Consider the following 21,303-nt stretch of genomic DNA (forward strand, 5'->3'; position numbering starts at 1 on the left):
GAAACTTGGGGTTCAGTGTCTTGCCCAAGGACACTTCGGCATGTGCAGTCATGTGGGCCAGGAATCAAACCGCCAATCCTGCGATTAGTGGCCGACCCGCTCTACCAATTAGTATTTTTTGAGAGGCTTTTGGATGCATGGAGACAATTTTGGACAATATAATGAATAATTTTTGAAGTATAGCTTTGTCATTTTATCACATTTTTCTCAGCTACAGATGACATGATTGGGAACAAAACAAAATCAGTTTTTCAGAGCCACCTTATTTACACCCATAGATATATAATGTCAAATAAGTAAAATATTAAAAAAAGAAAATAAAAGGGGGGCATACCACTGAAACTGGAAATCTTTAAAAACACATGCAGAGTTTAAAGGGTTAATGAATACATTGAAACTGTGACAGGCCACATGCTTATGAATAAAATCGAAATACCACTTAAATTATAAAAATATATGAGGAAAATAATCAACAATTAGCATTAGCACTGTAACCTCGTCAGTGTCTCCAATTTACAGTATTGAAAACATGTTTCTATGGGAAAAAAGACATTTGAAAAATGGTACAGAGTTGCATCTGAAAAGAGCCCAAATCCAAACCTTGTATAAAACGTTTCATAAACTCATAGTTTTGTGTGGGGTGTCAGGTGCTTTGACAGATTCCTTCTGAGATTGAATGTGCTTGAGAGACTTTTAACCCCATCTCATAACTTACATTTTACTGATTTATTATTATTTGTAAATATAATAAACTCAAAGTCATATAAGTTTCCATTTCCATTTTGCAAAACAACTTCTCAAAAACAGCAAGCGAGTGTCAAAGTTATCAAAGTAATCCAGAAGACTCCAGTGGTTTAATCCATGTCTTCAAAAGCAATATGATAGGTGTGGGTGAGAAACAGATCAATATTTAAGTCCTTTTTTTACTAACAATCTCCATTTTTCTAACACATTCTTCTTCTTTTGTTTTTGGCGATTCGTATTCTTCGTGCATATCGCCACCCACTGGGCAGGGAGGAGAATTTATAGGAAAAAAATTACTTAAATATGTATTTGTTTCTAATCAACAACAATCACATTGCTCTGCAAATATAGATTTAATATAGAGTCTTAGGAATTACATTTATGCTGCCTTTATGTGATTTTTTTCTGAGCATCAAAGTTCTGGTCACCATTCACTTGAATTGTATGGACCTACAGTGCTGAGATATTCTTCTAAAAATCTTTGTTTGTGTTCAGCAGAAGTAAAAAGTTATACACATCTGGGATAAAGTTAACGATGGGAGAATTAGAATTAGCTACTAATTATTTTCTTTTTTTGGACCTAGTTGGTGGAGGGTGGTGAGTGCCATCTCAATAGACAGGAGCTGTTGAGTTCTGCTCGTACACAGAGGAGAATTGTGTAGTTAACCCCCCTCAACAGCACCCCATTGCTGCATAAGACAGCCTGTGTGCTCCAAGTGTGCTCTACATCCCACCTCTGACCAACTTGCACTCATTTTACTCTCTCTCGTCTTTCCGTATCACACTCACACACTTTTTATTTGCACCGTATTAAGTCATATTTGCTTTGATGTAAAGCTGTCAGATTAAAATGTTCTCCTCTATTAGTAAAATACCTTCAGGCACCATTTGCAGAAGCATGCAGATTTGAGTGGCTGGCGTTGTGTAAATAGTCTTTTGCTTTGTAAGTGCATTTTGTCTTGATCAGATAGGATTACAACACCAAATGACATCCTCCTTCCATCCGGTAAAGTTTCTGTGGGAGTGGCTCATGTGATAGTCTGTGCAACTGATGCATGATTTCTTACAGTTCTTTCAGCTGAATGGGTGTCTTCTGAGATATAGGTGGTCTAATTGACAGAATACAACTCATACACTTGCACACAGCAATTACACTGTTCTGGTGATGTTTACAGCGGTAAGTGGATTATTCATCTGTAAAAATGTCAGTGGTGGGAAGAGGTTATTATAAAGTAGTGAGGGTTCTCATTGTTTAATGTGAGAGTGCATACACGACTGTGCAGTTTCTCACAGTAAAGGCGATTGGTTTCATTTGTAATAGGCATGGAACAGAGAATCAATGAAACGTTGACATGATTCTTGTTATGTCTTGTCTCCCTTGAGGTGTTAGTAATCTAACAGTATCTCTCAGCAATGTCTAATGCTCTCTGATGGTTTGAAAGATTGTGAACACTAATAGTGATAGGGATGAGTAGTGATGTAAATTCTTCACTCTGTATTAACGCATTTCGCATAAGGACCCTCAATGGTCTTTTTTCCTCAACCCAAGGTAAAGCCTTTAAGATTGCTACCATTACTCCAGTAACACTGAAATATGATCTGAGATTCTTTTATTAACCTGAATATTGAAATCCAGAACCGTGAATGCCACACCTACTTTGCTTTCTATATTTTTTGATGGATCTGAATATATATAATCCTATCCCATCTATAATAATTATCCTGCATTTGCTATGTTTTTTGCCATTTGATTTAGACTCCTGATCCTTGTTTTCCTTTTCTAACAGTGTCATATCTACAGTAGGTTGTGGTAACAACCACTGAGGAATTGTTGACCATAGTACTGTTAGACTAATGGGAGTCCTTTGAATTACTCGAAACCCCCGTATATTACACAGTGATCCCCACAATTACAACACTTCAACTTCACATTTTCACCACATTCCTCTTATCTATGCACCCCCACACACATCTTGTTTTCCTTTACAGACAGCAGCTATATGTCCATACCTCTGTATGGATGTGGAACATATGCTCTAACTGGGTAGCTCATATATCCTATTTTGACCTTTTCCGGAAGTTTATCATCTTGAAACTCAAGATGAAACTTGAGAGACTTCCCACTCTTTCTCCATTTATTGTTTTATTTTAATCTCCTAATATTCTTTAATTCTCCTCCTTGAATGTTCTTTTTGATGTTGTCCATAATCCTCTTCAATTGGAATGCCCCATGTTCCCCTCCTTCCACTTATTACTTTTTTATCCACTATAGTCCTTATAAATAACTTATTTTAATTAATCGATGCAATTTTTGCGAGCTAGAAACAGAATAAAAGTATCTATGTAGGCTGGTGTTAATGCCGTAAATGAGTCCTACCTGTCGCTTCATTCTCAATTCATTCGTATTCAAGAAAATATTTTACAATGAACTATGAACTATGCTCATGGATTTAAACTAGATTTTTAAAAGATTTATCCTTTGTATTGGAAACTTTCTTTTTCTTTAATCATCAACCCATATTTAAAATCTTTATTTAAAATCTTGATGTGGAAAAAAAACGGTTCATGTCAGGTGAACTTGAAAATATTAAGTAAATTCTACATTTGTACTTAATTCAAACATGTAGAAGTTTATGCTTTTGCTTGTAAGTATTATTTATAATTGTTTGTTATTTGCAGTGTTAGGTAAGTTATTTAAAAATAGTAATCCACTACAAATGACTAAATATTTCTCTAAAATTTTAACCAGATTACTCGACTAATTACTTCATTGAAAAAGTAAACACATTACTAATTACTTTTTTAAAACACATATTTTATGCTCAAATTCAAAATAATGTCTATATTTCTTCCCTGTTCATTGAAACACACAAGTCTTACACTCAGCACCTCACATTTCTCCTTCACAATGACTCGTTACAGGGCCATAATTCATGTATTCTACATTATAATATATTAGAAATAAGCATAAACCGAGGGGCCTGGGTAGTTCAGCGAGTATTGATGCTGACTATCACACCTGGAGTCATGAGTTTGAATCCCAGGGTGTGCTGAGTTACTCCAGCCAGGTCTCCTAAGCAACCAAATTGGCCCAGTTCCTAGAGAGGGTAGAGTCACATGGGGTAACCTCCTCGTGGTCGCTATAATGTGGTTCTCGCACTCGGTGGGGCGTCTGGTGAGTTGTGCGTGGATGCCACGAAGAATAGCGTGAAGTCTCCACACGCGCTGTCTCTGCGGTAACGTGCTCAACAGGCCACATGATAAGATGTGAGGGTTGACAGTCTCAGACTTGGAGGCAACTGAGATTCGTCCTCCGCCACCCAGATTGAGGCGTCACTATGCCACTACGAGGACATAGAGCACATTGGGAATTGGGCAATCCAAATTGGGGAGAAAAGGGGAGAGAGTGAAAAAAACAGAAATAAGCATAATCCTATAATGGATTTTAAAGTAATTAAATTAATTAAAATTCAGTAACTTTAATCTGATTACAAGAATTTAAAATGGAATGCATTACAATACTTTTTTCTAGTAACTAATTACATTGTAATTGGATTACTCAATACTGGTTATCTGTAAGATACATCCTCAAGTAAATTTGACTAGTCTTGCTATTTTTTCAGTCTATGTAATTTTAATGTAATTTTTTTTTATGTTTAACCTAATAACTAACAGCTAAATTATAATCCATATCTTTCATTTTAAATATATAATATAATATGTAATTAAACAATACTTTACATCTACTTGCTTATAATAAATGCATATTTGAGTGTCACCGCAAAGCAAAATGTGCTTAACATAAAACTTTTCCCGTAAACTGCTATTGTTATGCTTAAACATGCTTTATAATCTGTGGCTGTTAATCACCTTCCTTTACTCTCTCTCTCTCTCAGTCTAAACAGGGACTCTCGTCCCTGGCCCCTGTCTCTTTATCAGCTGAAGAGTCAAGTGTTCCCATGTCATCCATCTAGGTGTCGCTGAAGTATGTTTCTCTGGGGGTGTTGGTACTGCAGACCACCTTATTGGTGCTGACAATGCGTTATTCGCGAACTCTGCATTCAGAGGGGCCACGCTACCTGCCGTCCTCTGCCGTTGTGTCTGCTGAAGTTCTGAAGATTTTTACATGCATACTGCTCGTCTTAAAAGATCACAGTGAGTTTACACTACCCGATTTCTGAAGTTTCTATATTGATGTTTCAGTTTGCAGTTATTTAAGCTGAATTTGATGCGCACAAACAAATGTGATAATAAAACGTGCTGCAATCTGAGTTTAATTGGGGTGTGCCCCCTGCTATCTCTTTTTTTTTTTTTTTACAGTATATTGATAATTTTTTCACCAAACATTCAGAAGAGGCACTAGAATGTATTGGTGTCTCTCTGTTGTCATTCTAATGTTCAGTGTTACATGTGGCTCATAGATTTCAGAGTCTGTAGCTTGAATCAGGTGTTGAAGGAGGAAATAGTGAACATGCCTCAGCTGACACTAAAGTTGGCAATCCCTTCAGGCATCTACACGCTGCAGAACAACCTGCTTTACGTGGCTCTGTCAAATCTAGATGCAGCCACTTATCAGGTGAGAAAGCTCAAATCTAGAAGAGGGCCATTTCAAAAGCTTTCTGATTGTTCAAACTTTTTGGTGGGAGAAGTAGGGAGTTTGTTTGGGGCCACACGTGAACGAACCCATAAGCTTGATTATGCATGATTTTAAACAAACCCCTAGCCATCAGCATTTAACAGTGCCCCTAAGGGGTGTGTCAAAGTTTGTGAAGGAAAGGCATTACAATTCTGGGAAATATGCAGAATCATTTGGAATTCTATGGGCCTACACTCCTTGCGGGCCTACTCATGAATTATATACAGTATGTTATTGTTTCTTGGTGTTTTATACCTCATTTAAATGTTTCTTGCATTTCCCAGGTTACATATCAGCTGAAAATTCTCACTACAGCCCTGTTCTCTGTGTCCATGTTGGGTAAAAGACTCGGCATTTACCAGTGGCTCTCTCTAGTCATTCTGACATTTGGCATTGCACTTGTCCAGGTAAAGATAGTATACACTAGAACTGCTTTGAATGATTTATTTTATTTAACAATATTAAAATCTTATATAATAATAATACAATTTATTTTTATTTCAATCAATACAAATGTTTTAATTTGTTTTAGTTTTCATTAAGAAAATTTAGGCTTTGTCCACATTAATCCAGATACATTTGAAAATGGCATTTTTGAAATGCTCTCTGTCCACACTGTCTTTTTCAAGCATTTTCCAAAAGTTGCTTGTTCACAACTTATGAAAACTCTTAAATCCCCTTACTGTGCATGCGAAAAACCGCCGTTCCGTGTACGGTCTAAAATGCAATTGTCCTCGTGTTCTATCACCAGACAGTGATTCTGAGTTTCCTTTGAAGGAATGCAATGTGAAGGTTGTACGAAGTAACATTTATCTTTAACAATGCTATCAATGTAAACTGCAGGCACAACAACGCTGCTACAACATGGGCCACCATCTTGGGTGTTTTGATTTGAATGGATCACATCACTGTGTCACATGTCAACAAATACATCATCGTTTTCAGATATCTCCATCTTCCCTGTCCACACTACAACATGAAGACAGCATTTTCAAATGTATCCACTTGAGAGAGCGTTTTACAAAAACTTGCTGTCAAAAACACTGTCTCGTGTGGATGGAAGGCCAAAACGTACTGAAAACGTCTTGGTTACTGTCGTAACCTCCATTCCCTGATGGAGGGAACGAGACACTGTATCAATGTTGTGACACTAGCGATCTCCCTTGAGAGCCTCAGTTACCTCTTATATTTGAGAAAAGGCCAGTGAGAATTGGCGTACAGAATTTGCATATAAAAGGAGGGAAGCATGAATCTGTTCAGACAGGTTTTGAGCTGAGGAGCCAGGAGTAAGGTCCCAGCCATTTCAGCGGCTAGTACAATGTTGTGGCAAGAGGCACAACATCTTGTTCCCTCCATCAGGGAACGGAGGTTACAATAGTAACCAAGGCATTCCACTTCTGTCTCTCACTCGACGTTGTGTTGATGTAGTGACACTAGGGGTCCCTATCTAAAAACGCCACAACACTGAACCGTATTACGTGGACTGCTGATGCAGGTGCAAGCAGACTGCTGCATGCAAAAAAAGCAGGTGCATCAGACAGCACGTAACCTTCCCCAACGCCCCAATAGACCTCATCTAGTTCCCCACATCCCTGATGGGGGGAAGCGACATAACTAGCATGTGAGCAGGCCGCGCCAGCTGCTGCCTTTTCTCTATATATATTTTATCTCTCCATAGAGTGTTAGATGCGGCTGGGGCCATCTAACGCTATAACACGCATCGGGAAAGGTATTTTTTACCTATGTAAAGACCCCGCGGAGACCACATCCTGCCCAGAAGGGGAGGTTAACATGTGGCAAATACGTCACATTGGCTTACCAGCCACATATGGAGGTGGTGCGGTGGTATGCTTGGGGACCTGCAAGCATTCTCTGTCAGCAACACTTGCCTGGAGTTTGGTCCGGCAGATTCTCATGTCATCCTGAGACCCCACCGGGCTACGTGCCCAAGGTTCCTACGACCCCTTTCAAGGATCAGGTAGTGAACCTGCAAGCACTGCCCCGGGAGGAGGCAGACCCAGCCTTAGCGTTGCTGTGTCCGGTGCGTGCTTTGCGGACCTATTTGGATCACTTGCAGAGATTTAGATGCTCTGAGCTGCTCTTTGCCTGCTTGGGTGGACAGCAGAAAGGGAACCATTGCGTTGGCCTACCAGAACCAGGCTGTGCCCGCCCACTTGCAGGTTCGAGCACACTCTACAAGGAGTGTGGCATCCTCATGGGCACTGGCCAATGGAACCTCTCTAGCAGACATCTGCAGAGCAGAGGGCTGAGCAACACCCAATACCTTCGTGAGATTTTACAATCTCCAGGTTGAGCCGGTCTCGTCCTGTGTTTGGTCAGGTCTGAACACGTAGAATTTGGTAATACGGAACTGCTGGCTGGTTGTATCACTTGCGCTTAGTGCATTTCCCCTCTCCTGAGGTGAAGATGTGCAGTCTACTCCCTCAGTCAAGTCCACAAGTCATGGACCCTGGATGTCCTTCCTCCCTAGCCCTCTGGTTCTGAATTCAGCAGAGTTCACAGCCAGACCCACTACAGGCACCGAGTTGCCTGTACTGGAACAGGTGCTCCACAGGTACTGATTACTCCGATACCTCCTGTGATGTATTTTCTGCGGTATGGTCCCCCTGTCGGTGGACCCGCGTCTCCCTTGGGCAGAGTTCCCTCTGCTCCCCGGTCGCTATGCGTACCCGGCCTGGAGTTGGTAGGCGACTGAGGAGCTTTTGTGTTGGGAGCGTACCTCACTAGATTGTGGAACAGAGCCCTAGTCTCACTGTATGATGCTGTGTGACACTGTATGTCTGTGTTTTGTGTTTGACTTGACTGGACAGTGGCCAAGTGACACTTCATCAGGCACCGAGCAGAAGGATGTGACTGCAAGCTCTCAGTTTATGGGGCTGCTGGCTGTGCTGGTGGCCTGCTTCTCCAGTGGATTTGCTGGCATCTATTTCGAAAAGATCCTCAAAGAGACCAAACAGAGTGTTTGGGTCCGTAACATCCAGCTAGGTCAGAATTGTTTCAATAAACATAGCTTGTATTGTCTGCTGTGGTTTGGTTTGTTGTTTGTGTAGCTGCACATTGTCTGTAGCTGGAGTTGTGCTTACTGCTCCCTGCCTACTGAGACTCATAAAAACATAAAGGTTGTACTTCAAGCTTGAATTGCTCCAATGGTAGGAAAATTCCTAATTACAGTCAAGGGGCATGATTAATTGTATTATTGTTTTTAATGCGTTATTTTTTAATCGCACTACATTTACACATTAAAGACCTAATTATATTGTTAATTAATATTATTATTAGGGCTGGGAAATTTAACTAGTTAATTTCTCCGATTAATATTTAACCGTTAAACGCATTTAAAAAAATGCAATTAATTCAGTATCTGTTTTTTAAGTTCCTGAAATTTCAACAAATAATTTTCCCCTCTTCCTGTGGCTAAAATGAGCATATATTAATTTCCAGGAGGGAAATGCTCAGCACAACTGCACATTCTAGCACAGAAGCTGATTGTGTAGAGCAATGCTCGCTTATTCATCACACACATTGCATGTCCCGGGCTTAATAAACACAGCAGCAGATTTACTGTACAGAGAATAGAGACTTCACCAGTAAGCGGAGAGCCAGGTGTGGGAGAAATCTCTTTGCATCGCTGAAAATGCTCACTCACTGAACCAGCATCAAAACCAAAACTGCGCAAGAGTGTGTGTACATGAAATAGAATAAAAGCTAGAGAAAATAATAGTTTTAAGATTTAAAACTTAATAAAATGAAACTTCAACATTTAATTTGTTTTATATCTGTATATATAGTGTCTAATAATGCACTGGTAATGCACACGTAAGTTTATCTTCTCAATAAAGCTTGATATGAATTATATTTAAAATGTCCACTGGAAAACAGCAGAAGATTTTCCCCAACTTCTTTATTACAGCATGTCCACTGATTTTATGGCATGTAAACATACATTATACTTATATCAAAGATTTAAACCTGTAAAAATGGATCAATTAACTCTATCAGCAAATTTGAACATAATTAAATGATTCAAATAAATGATGACTAACCAATTTCTTGCAAGTTCTTTGAGACGAAGTATTAAATAAATCTGTAATGTACCATGATTAATTGCGATTAATCAGTGAGAACAAGCAATCAATATGTAGATATTTTAACCGATTCCCAACCCTAATTATTTATTATAGGTGTATATTTTACAGTAATTATATCATATTATATTTTTCAAGCATTGAACAAACAGCATATTCTGAAGTAATTGGACTTACAATGTTTGCCTTGCAGACAGTAAAATGGGCAAATACAGAGACTTGCACTAAAGGGCAAATATTTGCAATATGTACATCCCAAACAATATGTAGTGATATCTTGATCAAGCAACCACCCTGAAACTCCACGTGGGTGTCAAAACCACCCACGGGATACTTGCATCATGAAACAGACTTTTGCACAGACCAACACCATTAAAAAATTTAGTTTTATAATTAATCCCTTAACAAAAGGAAAAAAGGCTATTGTTCACAAGTTTCTGTTGAAGTTTGTTTCTTTGTGTTTGTGTCTGTTTGTGTGTGTGCATGTGTCTCTGTCTTGCTCACTCACCCTACAGGTTCCCTCTTTATTTTCAGGTATGTTTGGACTCATGTTTGGGCTTGTAGGAGTGTGGGTCTATGATGGTGAAAGGGTGCGGCAGAATGGACTCTTTCAAGGGTACAATATTCTAACGTGGACGGTGGTGGCTCTTCAGGTGAATTGTCATTGATATTTACTGTTCAGAATGCTACAAAACCAACAAACACCTGCATGTCACATGGCTTGTTATATATTTTGTGTGTTAAACACATTTTGCAGGCTTTGGGTGGGTTGGTCATTGCAGCTGTGATCAAGTATGCAGATAACATCCTGAAAGGCTTTGCCACATCCATCTCAATCATTCTTTCCACCATGATTTCCTATTTCTGGTTGCAGGATTTTGACCCTACCAGGTATTGTATAAATTATATAGTTGTTCCAAAATTTGACTGATTATACTTAGGTCATTTGGAGGAAACTTTGCTCCCATTACTTACTACTGATATAATTAACATAATAATTCATTTAGTCACTTTATTTGATTGGCTTAAAGGAATATTCCAGGTTCATTACAAGTTAAGCTCAATCGACAGCATTTGTGGCATAATGTTGATTAGCACAACAAATTATTTCCACTCATCCCTCCTACATTTAAAGCTGATGAATGTAACTTTTTCAGTGTTATATTACTTTCTCCTATCCCATCTTAGTATGCAGAGACAATTATAAGTAAGCCATTCATAGGTTAATTTTCTTAAATCTGTAAACACTGTGTCTTTGTGGTGCTATAAAAATTCCTCTGTTTGTTTTGAGCAACCCGATTAGACCTGCCCCAAGAAACATCTCTTTGTTTGACCAACGGCAGGTGGAGGTCATATTCAGAAAACAATGTTTATTTTTGCAATTCCATTCAGTGGAATTACATAAATGACATACTTCATCTTTTAAAAAAATCGCTGTTACAGAAAGGCACTTACAATGGAAGTGAATGTGGCCAGTTCATAAACTTTAAAATACACACAGTTTCAAAAGAATAGCCTCAAGATGTAAACATTATACATGTTAGCATGATTTAAGTGTGATAAAACCACTTACTAAATGTATTTGTTTAAATTTATATTTAATTTTACAACTTCATCATGATGATATAACACTGGTAAACCCTGTAATCTGATGAATCCCATAATCCAGTAGTAAACTAAAATCCTGTTAAAACATACAATATGCGTGTCTTACTTTGCTTAAAGGAATATTCTGGGTTCAATAAAAGTGAATCTCAATCGACAGCATTGTGGCATAATGTTGATTAACACAAAATTGTTAATTTCAACATGTCCCTATTTTTCATCAATAAAGCAAAAATCTGGGAGTTGCGTGGCACCATGCGAGGTTCGGACGTGTGAACGGCGAGCTCTGCGCACTTTTCTAGTTTTAATAGTTTTTGTGTCATAAACCGGTGAGATTCGATACACCCTGATTCTTAACTGTTCTAGGAAGACATTATGTAAAAGAATGAAAAATCCTTGGGCTCTGGAGATATTAAAAGACACTTATGTGGTCAAGTTTAAGCCCCTGAGCAGCAGGTCGCAAGCCCGGTTGTTGATTTGGCCGGTGAGTTGAAGGAAATTTGCCGACAATTGATGAACGTGTCGGCAATGCTGATGAAGGTCATAACTGATTTGGAGGAGCTTCCTGTAATACGTCGATCGATCACTGACATTTAGATAGATTATCTGGAGTGGGTCAGAATATGGTGGAATTCCTGGACGGGCTCTTTCAGAATCTGCTCAACACAACAGGCCAAAAACTGGAAATCGAGCAAGCTCATAGAGTTCTGGCTTGGCGATCTGCTGAGGGAGACAGGGCGTGATCAATTCAGGCCAAATTTCTGAGATCATCCGATAAAGATCTTGTGTTACGCGAGGCAAGGAGTTAAGGAAGGCTTTCTTGGAAGAATCACATTATTTTCTTGTTTTGCAAATTCGACAAGAGTGAAACGTGATCGATTCAAGGAATGCAAGAAACTCTTACATCAACGGAAGGTCGCTTTTGCACTGATGTTCCTGGCCAAATTGAGAATAGATGCCACAAGGATGGCCACAAAGTATTTACATGTCCCCAGCAAGCATTGTCCTTCATAAAGTCAATGGAGTGAGTGAGTTATTTTGTGGTACTCACGTTGCAGCCAAGTGGGCCTGACTCACTGAATATTCACTTGACCGTCCGAGGAAACTGGGTGCCTTTTTTGTTTCTTTTTGTGCTGGTTCTGCCTGGTTGGATTTTGTTTTGTGAAATGTTGGAATGTGGTCATTATAATTTTATTTTTGACATGCAATCTGTTTTTTCTAATATGTCAAATGTTTATATGAGTGGATTGTCTCTCTCCACGTGGATGAATGGGTTGGGGTACCCCATAAAAAGAAGGAAGGTTATTTCTTTTCTTAAATGTAAGAAATACGATATAGTGTTTCTTCAAGAAACACATCTTTCCCCACAGGAAGCTGAAAATTTTGGGAAGATATGGGGTGGACATGTTTTCTGTAGTGCTGGCTCAATTAAGAGCAGTGGAGTCATTACAGTGATAAGTAAGCATCTTCAATTAAAATGTCTCAAACAGACTAAAGATAAATTTGGAAGAATCAGTGGCAAAGGTTGATTTTGGCTAATATTTACACACCTAACACTGATGATCAGGGCTTTTTTGTAGATCTTGAAGGGATGTTGCAAGCTGCTGGCATCCCCCATGATATAATATTGGGAGGAGACTTTCATCTATTGATGGAATACATCCTTTATCATAGTGAAGCAAAAGTGTGTAAGCCCACTAGGGCAACAGTGATGCTTCACAGGATGTGTAAAAGTCTTGGTTTTACAGATATTGGAGACATTTGAACCCATCTGGTAGGAACTATACATTCTTTTCATCAGTCCATAAGATTTATTCTAGAATAGATTTTTTTTTATATTTAAGTCTCTCATTTCATCTGATTGCTCAATCGGAAACATCTTCGTTTCAGATCATGCCCTGGTGAGTTTAGAGAGGTTGCTACAAAAATAAATCATATAGTTGACGCTTTAATGTATCCCTTTTGCAAAATCCTGAATTCCATCATATGTTAAAGGCTGAGATCAATGGTGACCCACTGGTCCTCAGTATCCTCTGTGGGCGTGACTTGGGAGGTTCTTAAGGTGGTTCTTAGGGGTTGGATCATACAGTTATATTAAAAGGGAATAATAAAAGTGCAGAGGCAGAGCTGAATCGCTAAATGTAATCTGATAACCTCAGAGAATTGACCCAATTGAAATACAGATATAATACTCTTTTGTCATGGAATGTGGAGTTTTGGCTATTCAGGGCAAGACAGTCATACTTTGAGTCAGGGGATAAAGCAGGGATGCTTTTGATTAGCTTTTAAAGCAGAGAGAGTCTTTTTCTACCATTCCCTCAGTGAAACCTGCTGGTGGTGAAATTTTTACCCTGGCCATTGATAATAATGCTTTTTAAGAATTATATCATGATCTTTATAGTTCCACATTTTGTCTAATTATGAAGATATTAGTAACTTTGTGGAACCATTAGAACTCCCTAAACTGACGACTGTGCAAAACAATTCTCATGATTCTGAGATTACCTTGGAAGAGCTTGGCGAGGTAATTAAGACCTTGCCTACAGGCAAGGTTCTGTGGCCAGATGGTGTTGCCGCAGAATTTTTTAGATCTTAAGCTAGTGTGTAAGAATTACCATGCAGTTTCTCTGATCTAGCTAGATGTAAAAATATTGTCAAAAATTCTGGTAAAAAAGTAAAGTTATGTTAAAAGTTATGACATCTCTTATACATATAGATTAGGTGGGGTTTATTCGGGGCCGCAGCTCTTCTGATAACATTAGGTGTTTCATCAGTATCATGTGGTCAGTGGAGAATGATCAGACTCCGTTTGCTGCCATTTCACTTGACACCGATAAGGCCTTTGATATGTTAGAATGGGATTATCTTTTTAAAATTTTGGAAATATATGGATTCGGGAATACTTTTATTGGATGGATTAAGTTATTTTATAGACACCCGTTAGTGGACACAAACAAATGGATTAATTTCAGATTATTTTACTCTGGTATAATGAGGCTACCTTTGGCGGGGATCGAACCCGTGTCTACAGTGCCCAGGGGTAAGGTGTAAGATGTTTACTACTGAGCTAACTCCCCCACAAAGAACAAATAAACATGGAAAGACAAGCTTCTACAAAACAGAGAAACAAAATAGACACAAGGGTCAAAAGGCATAATAAAGAACAAACTTCTAGAAGCAGGTGAAGGGAACGAGAGTTAATGAGCAGTGTACTGAACAAGGTTAGGAATGTTGGTGCCATCTGCAGGAGTGGAGAGGACAGAGCTCAGAAGTTTAATGTTATTAAAATGAATTGTAATCCAAAATGTAACTACCTGCTACAGTCTCTCCCTGTAGATGTCCCCCTCTCTTTTTTCAAGCGATTTGATAGCATAGCGTAGTCCTTCATTTGGAATGGTAAGCGTACTAGAATACATTTTAATAAGCTGCATAGGCTGACTGACAATGGTGGGCTAGGCCTACCCAATATTTTGTTTTATTATTATGCATTCGGTCTCAGACATTTGGCTCATTGGTTGCTTCCACCTGAGAGAGCCCCTCCCTGGAAGTTGATTCAGTGTATATATGTTGTGTTTTGTCTTTGTTATATGTCTATGAAACAATAGAAAATGATAACTGAAAAAAGAAAAGGACAAATCTGGTCTACAGTGAGGCACTTACAATAGAAGTGAATGGGGGCCAATCAGATACTCACTGTTCTCACTGATACTCACTGTTTCAAAGGTATAGCCACAAGATGTTAACAATATGCGTGTTTATATGATTTTAGTGTGATACAGTCGCTTACTAACCTTTTCTGTGTAAAGTTATAGCCAATTTTACAACTTTGTTGCCATGATGATGCCAACAAACCCTAAAATGACTTTAAAAATTACAATTTAAACAACTTTGCAGCTCAAATAATACACTAGGTTTAACAGAAGAATTAATGTAAGTGCTTTTATAAAATTATAAGCTTCATATTTATGTCTTTAAACCCTCCAAAGATTGTCGCCATTCACTTTCATTGTAAATGACTCAAAGTAACCTAGATTTATTTATTTATTTTTAAAGAAAAGGAGGGATGATTCGAAATCATTTCTTGTGGTAATCAACATTATGCCACAAATGCTGTCAATTGAGATTCACTTTTACTGAACCTGGAATATTCCTTTTACTTTTTAGACTGTAATGTCAAATAAATGTAATTTTTTGTATTTAATTTTAAATGTTTTTTTAACATCAGAATATCAGGTAATTTGCATGTTCCATTTACTATTTAATTTTAATGGGTTATACTAATAATAAAAAAGCCACCTAAAAGCAGCTTGTATTGAAATTAAAATATTTAAAATATTCTTAAATTCTATAGAAGATTTTTGACATTTTCTACTTTAAAAATAACAGTTTGATCATTGACCTCATATTTAGGTGAGTGACATAAGCATTTTTTTGACCACATGGTATAAGGAGAAGTAGGTTTCTTCTAAGTCTTTATCTGTCTTTATCTTCATCACCCTTAAAATTTTAACTCTGTTGGGAAATCAAATACTGATTGTAACTGTTATATGACACTTTTGCATCAACCTTCTTACCCTATCACGTTCAGCCGTTCTGATGTAACCGGGTTGCCACATGTTTTAAAAGAGAAATGTCATGGGAAGTGCTGGGCGTGTGCGATTACAAAGTCACTGTAATCAAATTAATTTGGGGTAAAAAAAGCTATGTAACACATTACATTTTATATTCATGCACGGCTTGGGTGCGATAGGCCAACGTAATGACATCCACTACCCAGTGGGAAAGCCTCTGTTTGGAGACAGCGTTCCCTTTATTCTGTCCAACAAAGCAGACAAAGAGCTGTTCAGAACATCTAAAGCTCTGCGTGTGGTCCAAGTAGATATGCAAAGCACGTACCGGACACAGCAACGAAGGGGCTGGGCCTGCCTCCTCCTTGGGCAGTGCTTGCAGGTTCACTACCTGGTCCTTGAAGGGAGTGGTGGGAACCTTGGGCACATAGCCCGGTCGCGGTCATAGGATCACGTGAGTGTCTGCCGGACCGAACTCCAGGCAGGTGTCACTGACAGAGAACACTTGCAGGTCCCCGACCCATTTGATGGAGGCGAGCGCGATCAGGAGGGCCGTCTTCAAGGAGAGGGCCCTGAGTCCGACTGATTCTAGCGGCTCGAAGGGGGGTCTCTGAAGGCCCAAGAGGACCACTGAGAGATCCCAGGAGGGGAACAGGCTCCCAGGAGGGGAGCAGGGATTTAACCTCCGGGTGCCTCTTAGGAACCTGATAATTAAGTTGTGCTTACCCAAAGACTTGCCATCTACTGTGTCGTGGTGGGCCACGATAGTAGCTACATACACCTTCAAGGTGGAGGGGGACAGCCCCCTTCCAACCTCTCCTGCAGGAATGAAAGCACTGACATAACTGCACACCTCTGTGGGTCTTCAGCCCGGGAAGAACACCAATTTGCACACAAGTGCCACTTCAGGGTGTAAAGTTGCCTGGTAGAAGGGTCTCTGGCTTAGTTGATTGTGTCTATGACAGCAGATGGTAGATCAGCTAGATCTTCCGCATCCTGTCCAGGTGCCAGACGTGGAGGTTCCAAAGGTCTGGGTGCAGATGCTAGAGCGTGCCCCGTCCTGAGAAAGAAGGTCCTTCCTCAGGGGGATTTGCCAGGGAGGGGCTGTCGCGAGGAGTACGAGATCCGAGAACCAAGTCCAAGTGGGCCTATAGGGAGCCACTAGAATGACTTGTTCCCCGTCCTCCCTGACCTTGCACAGCTCCTGGGGGAAATTCGTACTTGTGCAACCCCGCAGGCCAGCTGTGAGCCAGCATGTCTGCCCCGAGGGGAGCCTCCGTTCGGGCGTACCAGAGCGGGCAGTGGGAGATTTCTCGGGAGGCAAACAGGTCTACCTGGGCCTTGCTGAATCGTTCCCAAATCAGCTGGACCGACTGGGGGGTGAAGCATTGTCGTGATAGCATGTCCGCTACCACGTTGAGGTTGCCCGGGATGTGAATTGCGACTTGAGTCACTGCTGGCTCCAAAGGAGGAGACGACGGGCGAGCTGTGACATGTGACGGGAGCGTACGCCGGCGTGGTGATTTATGTACGCTACCGTGGTGGTGCTGTCTGATTGGATCAAGACGTGTTTGCCCTGAATTAGCTGGAGAAATCTCCGCAGGGCAAAAAGTACAGCTAACAACTCTAGGCAGTTGATATGCCAGTGCAGCGGGGCCCCTTTCCAATGGCCCGCGGCTGCATGCCCATTGAACACAGCGCCTAAACCCAATTTGTAGGCATCTGTGGTGACCAGGATGCATCGGGATACCTGCTGCAATGGGACTGCTGTCCGTAGAAAGCAGAGGTCTGTCCAGGGTTTGAAAGTTTGGCGGCAGGTGGGGGTGATGAACACACGGTGCATGCCGCGGCGCCATGCTCGTCCCGGGACTCGAGTCTGGAGCCAGTGCTGAAGCGGTCTCATATGCATCAACCCCAGAGGATGCCATATGCCCCAGGAGCCTCTGGAAATGTTTTAAGGGAACCGCCGTGCCCGGCCTGAACGCATTGAGGCATTTCAGCACTGACTGCGCTAACATTGAGACTGAGTCTAACTCCATGCAGAGAAAAGAGATGGCGAGGGGACAGGGACATTCCGAAGGGGAGGACCTTGTACTGATATGCCTGGCTGTCGAACGCGAACCGCAGAAAGGGTCGATGTCGAGGCAATATTAAGACGTGGAAGTGCGCATCCTTCAGGTCTACGGCTGCGAACCAATCTAGATGCTGGACGCAAGTTAGAATGTGTCTTTGAACGGGAACATTTTGAACGGGATTGTGTGCAAAGCAAGTCCAAGATCGGTCGTAAGCAGCCGCCTTTCTTGGGTACGTAGAAGTAAGGGCTGTTGAAACCCTTCTTCATCTCTGTTGGAGGGACAGGCTCTGTCGGGTTCTTGAATAAGAGAGTCGCGATTTCCTCACGCAGGGATTTGGCATCTTCGCCGTGTACTGCGGTAAAGCGTACGCCCCCCGTGGGGGGGCTGGCAAACTGAATTGCATAACCAAGGCGAATGGTCCTGGCCAGCCAGCGTGACGGATTGGGAAGCCATGCGTCAATTTTGACATACCCGTCGGGGCTTCGCAGTGGGGTGGAATAGGTAATGCGCCTCTGGTGCTGAAAGAAGTCTCAAAGCACTTACCTTGCTCCACACACCCGGCGGGAGGCGGGTTAGTGAGGAGGAGGTCCTACGGAGGCGTCCTCTAGACTCGTCAGAACCGGCCAGCCGGGGGACAGCAGTCGTGGGGCTGGAGGCAAGAGGCCTGCGTCCAATGTGCCGGGACTGTTGAGGTATGTGGCAGAGTACCATGAGAACGGTATTTGCGGACCAGGTGACCCAGAGACAAAAGGAATTGCTCTTTTATTGAGAATGTGGCTACTGTAACCCGAAGGGAGTGCGGCAAAGTAAGTAAACTTAACTGAAAATTCTCCTCCCGGCCCTCCACCGGGGAATGGAGTGCTCTGCTTACCAGCTCCGGAGCAAACATTTGGTCCCTGGGTCGTCTGTCTCAGGAACGCTTGGGAGCCTTCCGAGTCCTCAAAGGGGTTCGTGAGACAGGGAGCGTGAGCCTTCTGCAGGGTGCTCGATGCTGGGGCTGAGAGCTGGGCCCGGGTTGAGGTGGAGCCCTGTGTTTCTTAGGTGCCACAGGGGGATGCCCTGTGCTTTTTCACCACTGAGAACTGCTGGGCGAAGTCCTCTACAGTGTTGCTGAAAAGGCTGAACTGGGAGATGCGTTTTGTCCACTTCGCGCATCTCGACCATGTTCAGCCACAGATGTCATTTCTGAACCACAATTCTCGGCCATTGCCTGCCCGAGTGACCGCGCTGTGGCGCTGTAGGCTTACAGGCCTTGGAGGGGAGCACAGGGTGACCCCGCCAGGTGGCGGCATTCTCGGGGCACAGTTGGATCGCAACTGATCTGTCCACCTGGGGGACCGCCGTGTACCTGAGGGCAGCTCCGCTGTCAAGGGTAGTGAGAGCGGATGAGCGAGAGGCACGGTGATGGGTGGAGAAGGGTGTTCATCACGATCTCGTCAGCTCATCATGCACTTCCGGGAAGAAAAGAACCGGGGGGGTCTGTAAGCGGTGCGCAGACCCGAGGAACTAATCATCAAGCCACTGTGGGGAGGACGGAGGTTTCCAGTCCAGCCCCACTCTAACGGCGGCCCGGGCAAGCATGTCAGACATCTGGGCATAGGCCTCAGACTGGGCGTGCTGGACTGAAGGCGGCAGCCCAGCCGAGTCATCCGCGTCAGACGCCGGACCACTCTCCGATACAGTGGCGAGCTCACCCGGCTCAAGAGGATAGGCAGGCTGGCCGTGAGGCAAGCCGCTGTTACCTCGAGCCCGGACGGAAGTCAAAAAGCGTGTCGGGGGGCGTGTGGTTCGCAGGGACGTACCCGGCAAAACTGCATCTGCTTGCCGTCCCCAAATCGCCTCCATTGCCAGCTGGGTTGTCCTCAATCTGGTTGGAAGAAGGAGCGACTCAGGCGGGCGGCTGGAGTGGAGTTCCTTCTGAGGAAGGAAAGCCGAGACCACAACGTTGCCATGGTCATGTTCTCGCAATGAGAACGTGAGCCATCCACAAATGCTGCCTTGTGTGATCGCTGCCCAGCCACACGAGACAGCACCTGTGGCCGTCAGGAGCGGAGAGCACTCTACTCCTGCATCCAGGAACTACACAGGGGCGAAAGGGCATCTTTATAAAGACGCGTCCTGAAAAGGACATTCAACGCCAGCAGTGTATATGCTCTTTTAGAGAAAATAACTCTTTTAGAGAATTAACTCTTTTAACTGCGCTGTCGAAGCACCCAGTGGCAAAGCTGCACTGCCGTGCAGAGAAGGAGAAAGCCACTGATATGCACTGATAGATCCAACAGCAATAGGAACAGTGTGTGACTTGCAGCTGGCTGCATACACAACCAGTCGTCTCCGAAGAAAATTTCTGAATGAAACAGACGCATTTCCCTCCCTTTATAACCGTATGTACGGGGGCGGGACATGCAAATGATGTCTTCCAATTTCTCATTGGCCTTTTCTCATAGATCAGAGATGCAAAAGGCTCTCAAGAGAGACCCCTAGTGACACAACGTCGAAGTGAGCGACAGACAGGGAACTAAAACTTCTAGGAAAGTGAAACATTTAGTAATGTCATTTTTTTAGATGAATTAATCAGTTAAGTCATCTGATTACATTTTAAAGTTGTAATTTGTAGTGTATTACTTATTTTGAGTAATTTACGCAACACTGGTCATAGGTCACCAAAACTGAGTGATACAACCAGAATGTACACTGTTATCAAAGTCAAATTGTAAATAAAGTCCATGGTTAAAGTAATTTAGGGTTGGTCGTTGTAATTACATAATTAGGATTGGATATAATACAGAAGTTTAAGAACTGTCCATTTGTTGATGATTAATATGTTATAAGGGGTGACACATCCGCTTATGATTTTCTCAAAGATTTTCTCCTTATGATATTCTCTTTTGCAGTGTGTTCTTCCTGGGTGCTCTGATGGTTATCAGTGCTACGTTTCTTTATAGTTATGAGAGCACTCCTGCAATCAACCCTAGTAAAGTATAGAAGGCTGGCTTTGAGATGGTAAATAATCTAAAACAGTCCCACAGAGTGTCTCTTAAGATGCTCTCCTTCAGGTGCAGTCCAGGACAAGTGGACAAGTGGAAACTATGAGGATGCTATTGGAATTTAGCAAATGAACCAGGTGTTTAAGGAGCAGAATTGAGGACAACATCCAACTAAAACTTGAAACTTGGTTGAAACTTATTGTTTTTTGAACACAGGAACCTCTATTTGTTATGCTACATGGGTCCAATAATAAGCATTCTATTATTGTATAGCTCTAATATCCTTTAAGACAGAGATTGCAGAGATCACTTATGTTACTCTCAGTTGAGGACATTTAAAGACAAATATTTTTTTTGTTGTTGCATAAAATAAAGAAGTTTCTGTGGCAGAGCCTCATGAACACAACAAATCTTACAGTCTGCATATTTATTTTGTTTGCCATTATACTGATATATTCTAAATTGATTGTTTATATTCTGTTAGATAATTTTGTCATTCAATGTATTTAATTTATTTGGTTGATCTGCAATCCCCGTCTCGATACGGCTCAGCTGAGGGAAGAAAGAAATGACACAGACACC

The 21,303-nt window shown here is 41.7% G+C and overlaps 1 protein-coding gene across 1 annotated transcript; it reads left to right on the forward strand.

Moving 5' to 3' along the window:
* The first annotated feature begins 1,769 nt into the window (after positions 1-1,769).
* Positions 1,770-21,118, forward strand: LOC127649448 (UDP-N-acetylglucosamine transporter-like). The gene is made up of 8 exons (XM_052134540.1): positions 1,770-1,921; positions 4,719-4,899; positions 5,166-5,320; positions 5,665-5,787; positions 8,212-8,386; positions 10,021-10,139; positions 10,244-10,377; positions 20,629-21,118. Exons 1-8 carry the CDS (start codon positions 1,910-1,912, stop codon positions 20,717-20,719), a joined length of 990 nt encoding a protein of 329 aa, XP_051990500.1. The 5' UTR covers positions 1,770-1,909; the 3' UTR covers positions 20,720-21,118.
* The last annotated feature ends 185 nt before the right edge of the window (positions 21,119-21,303 follow it).

The sequence above is a fragment of the Xyrauchen texanus genome, chromosome 9 (assembly GCF_025860055.1).
Source record: "Xyrauchen texanus isolate HMW12.3.18 chromosome 9, RBS_HiC_50CHRs, whole genome shotgun sequence".
NCBI lineage: Eukaryota > Metazoa > Chordata > Actinopteri > Cypriniformes > Catostomidae > Xyrauchen > Xyrauchen texanus.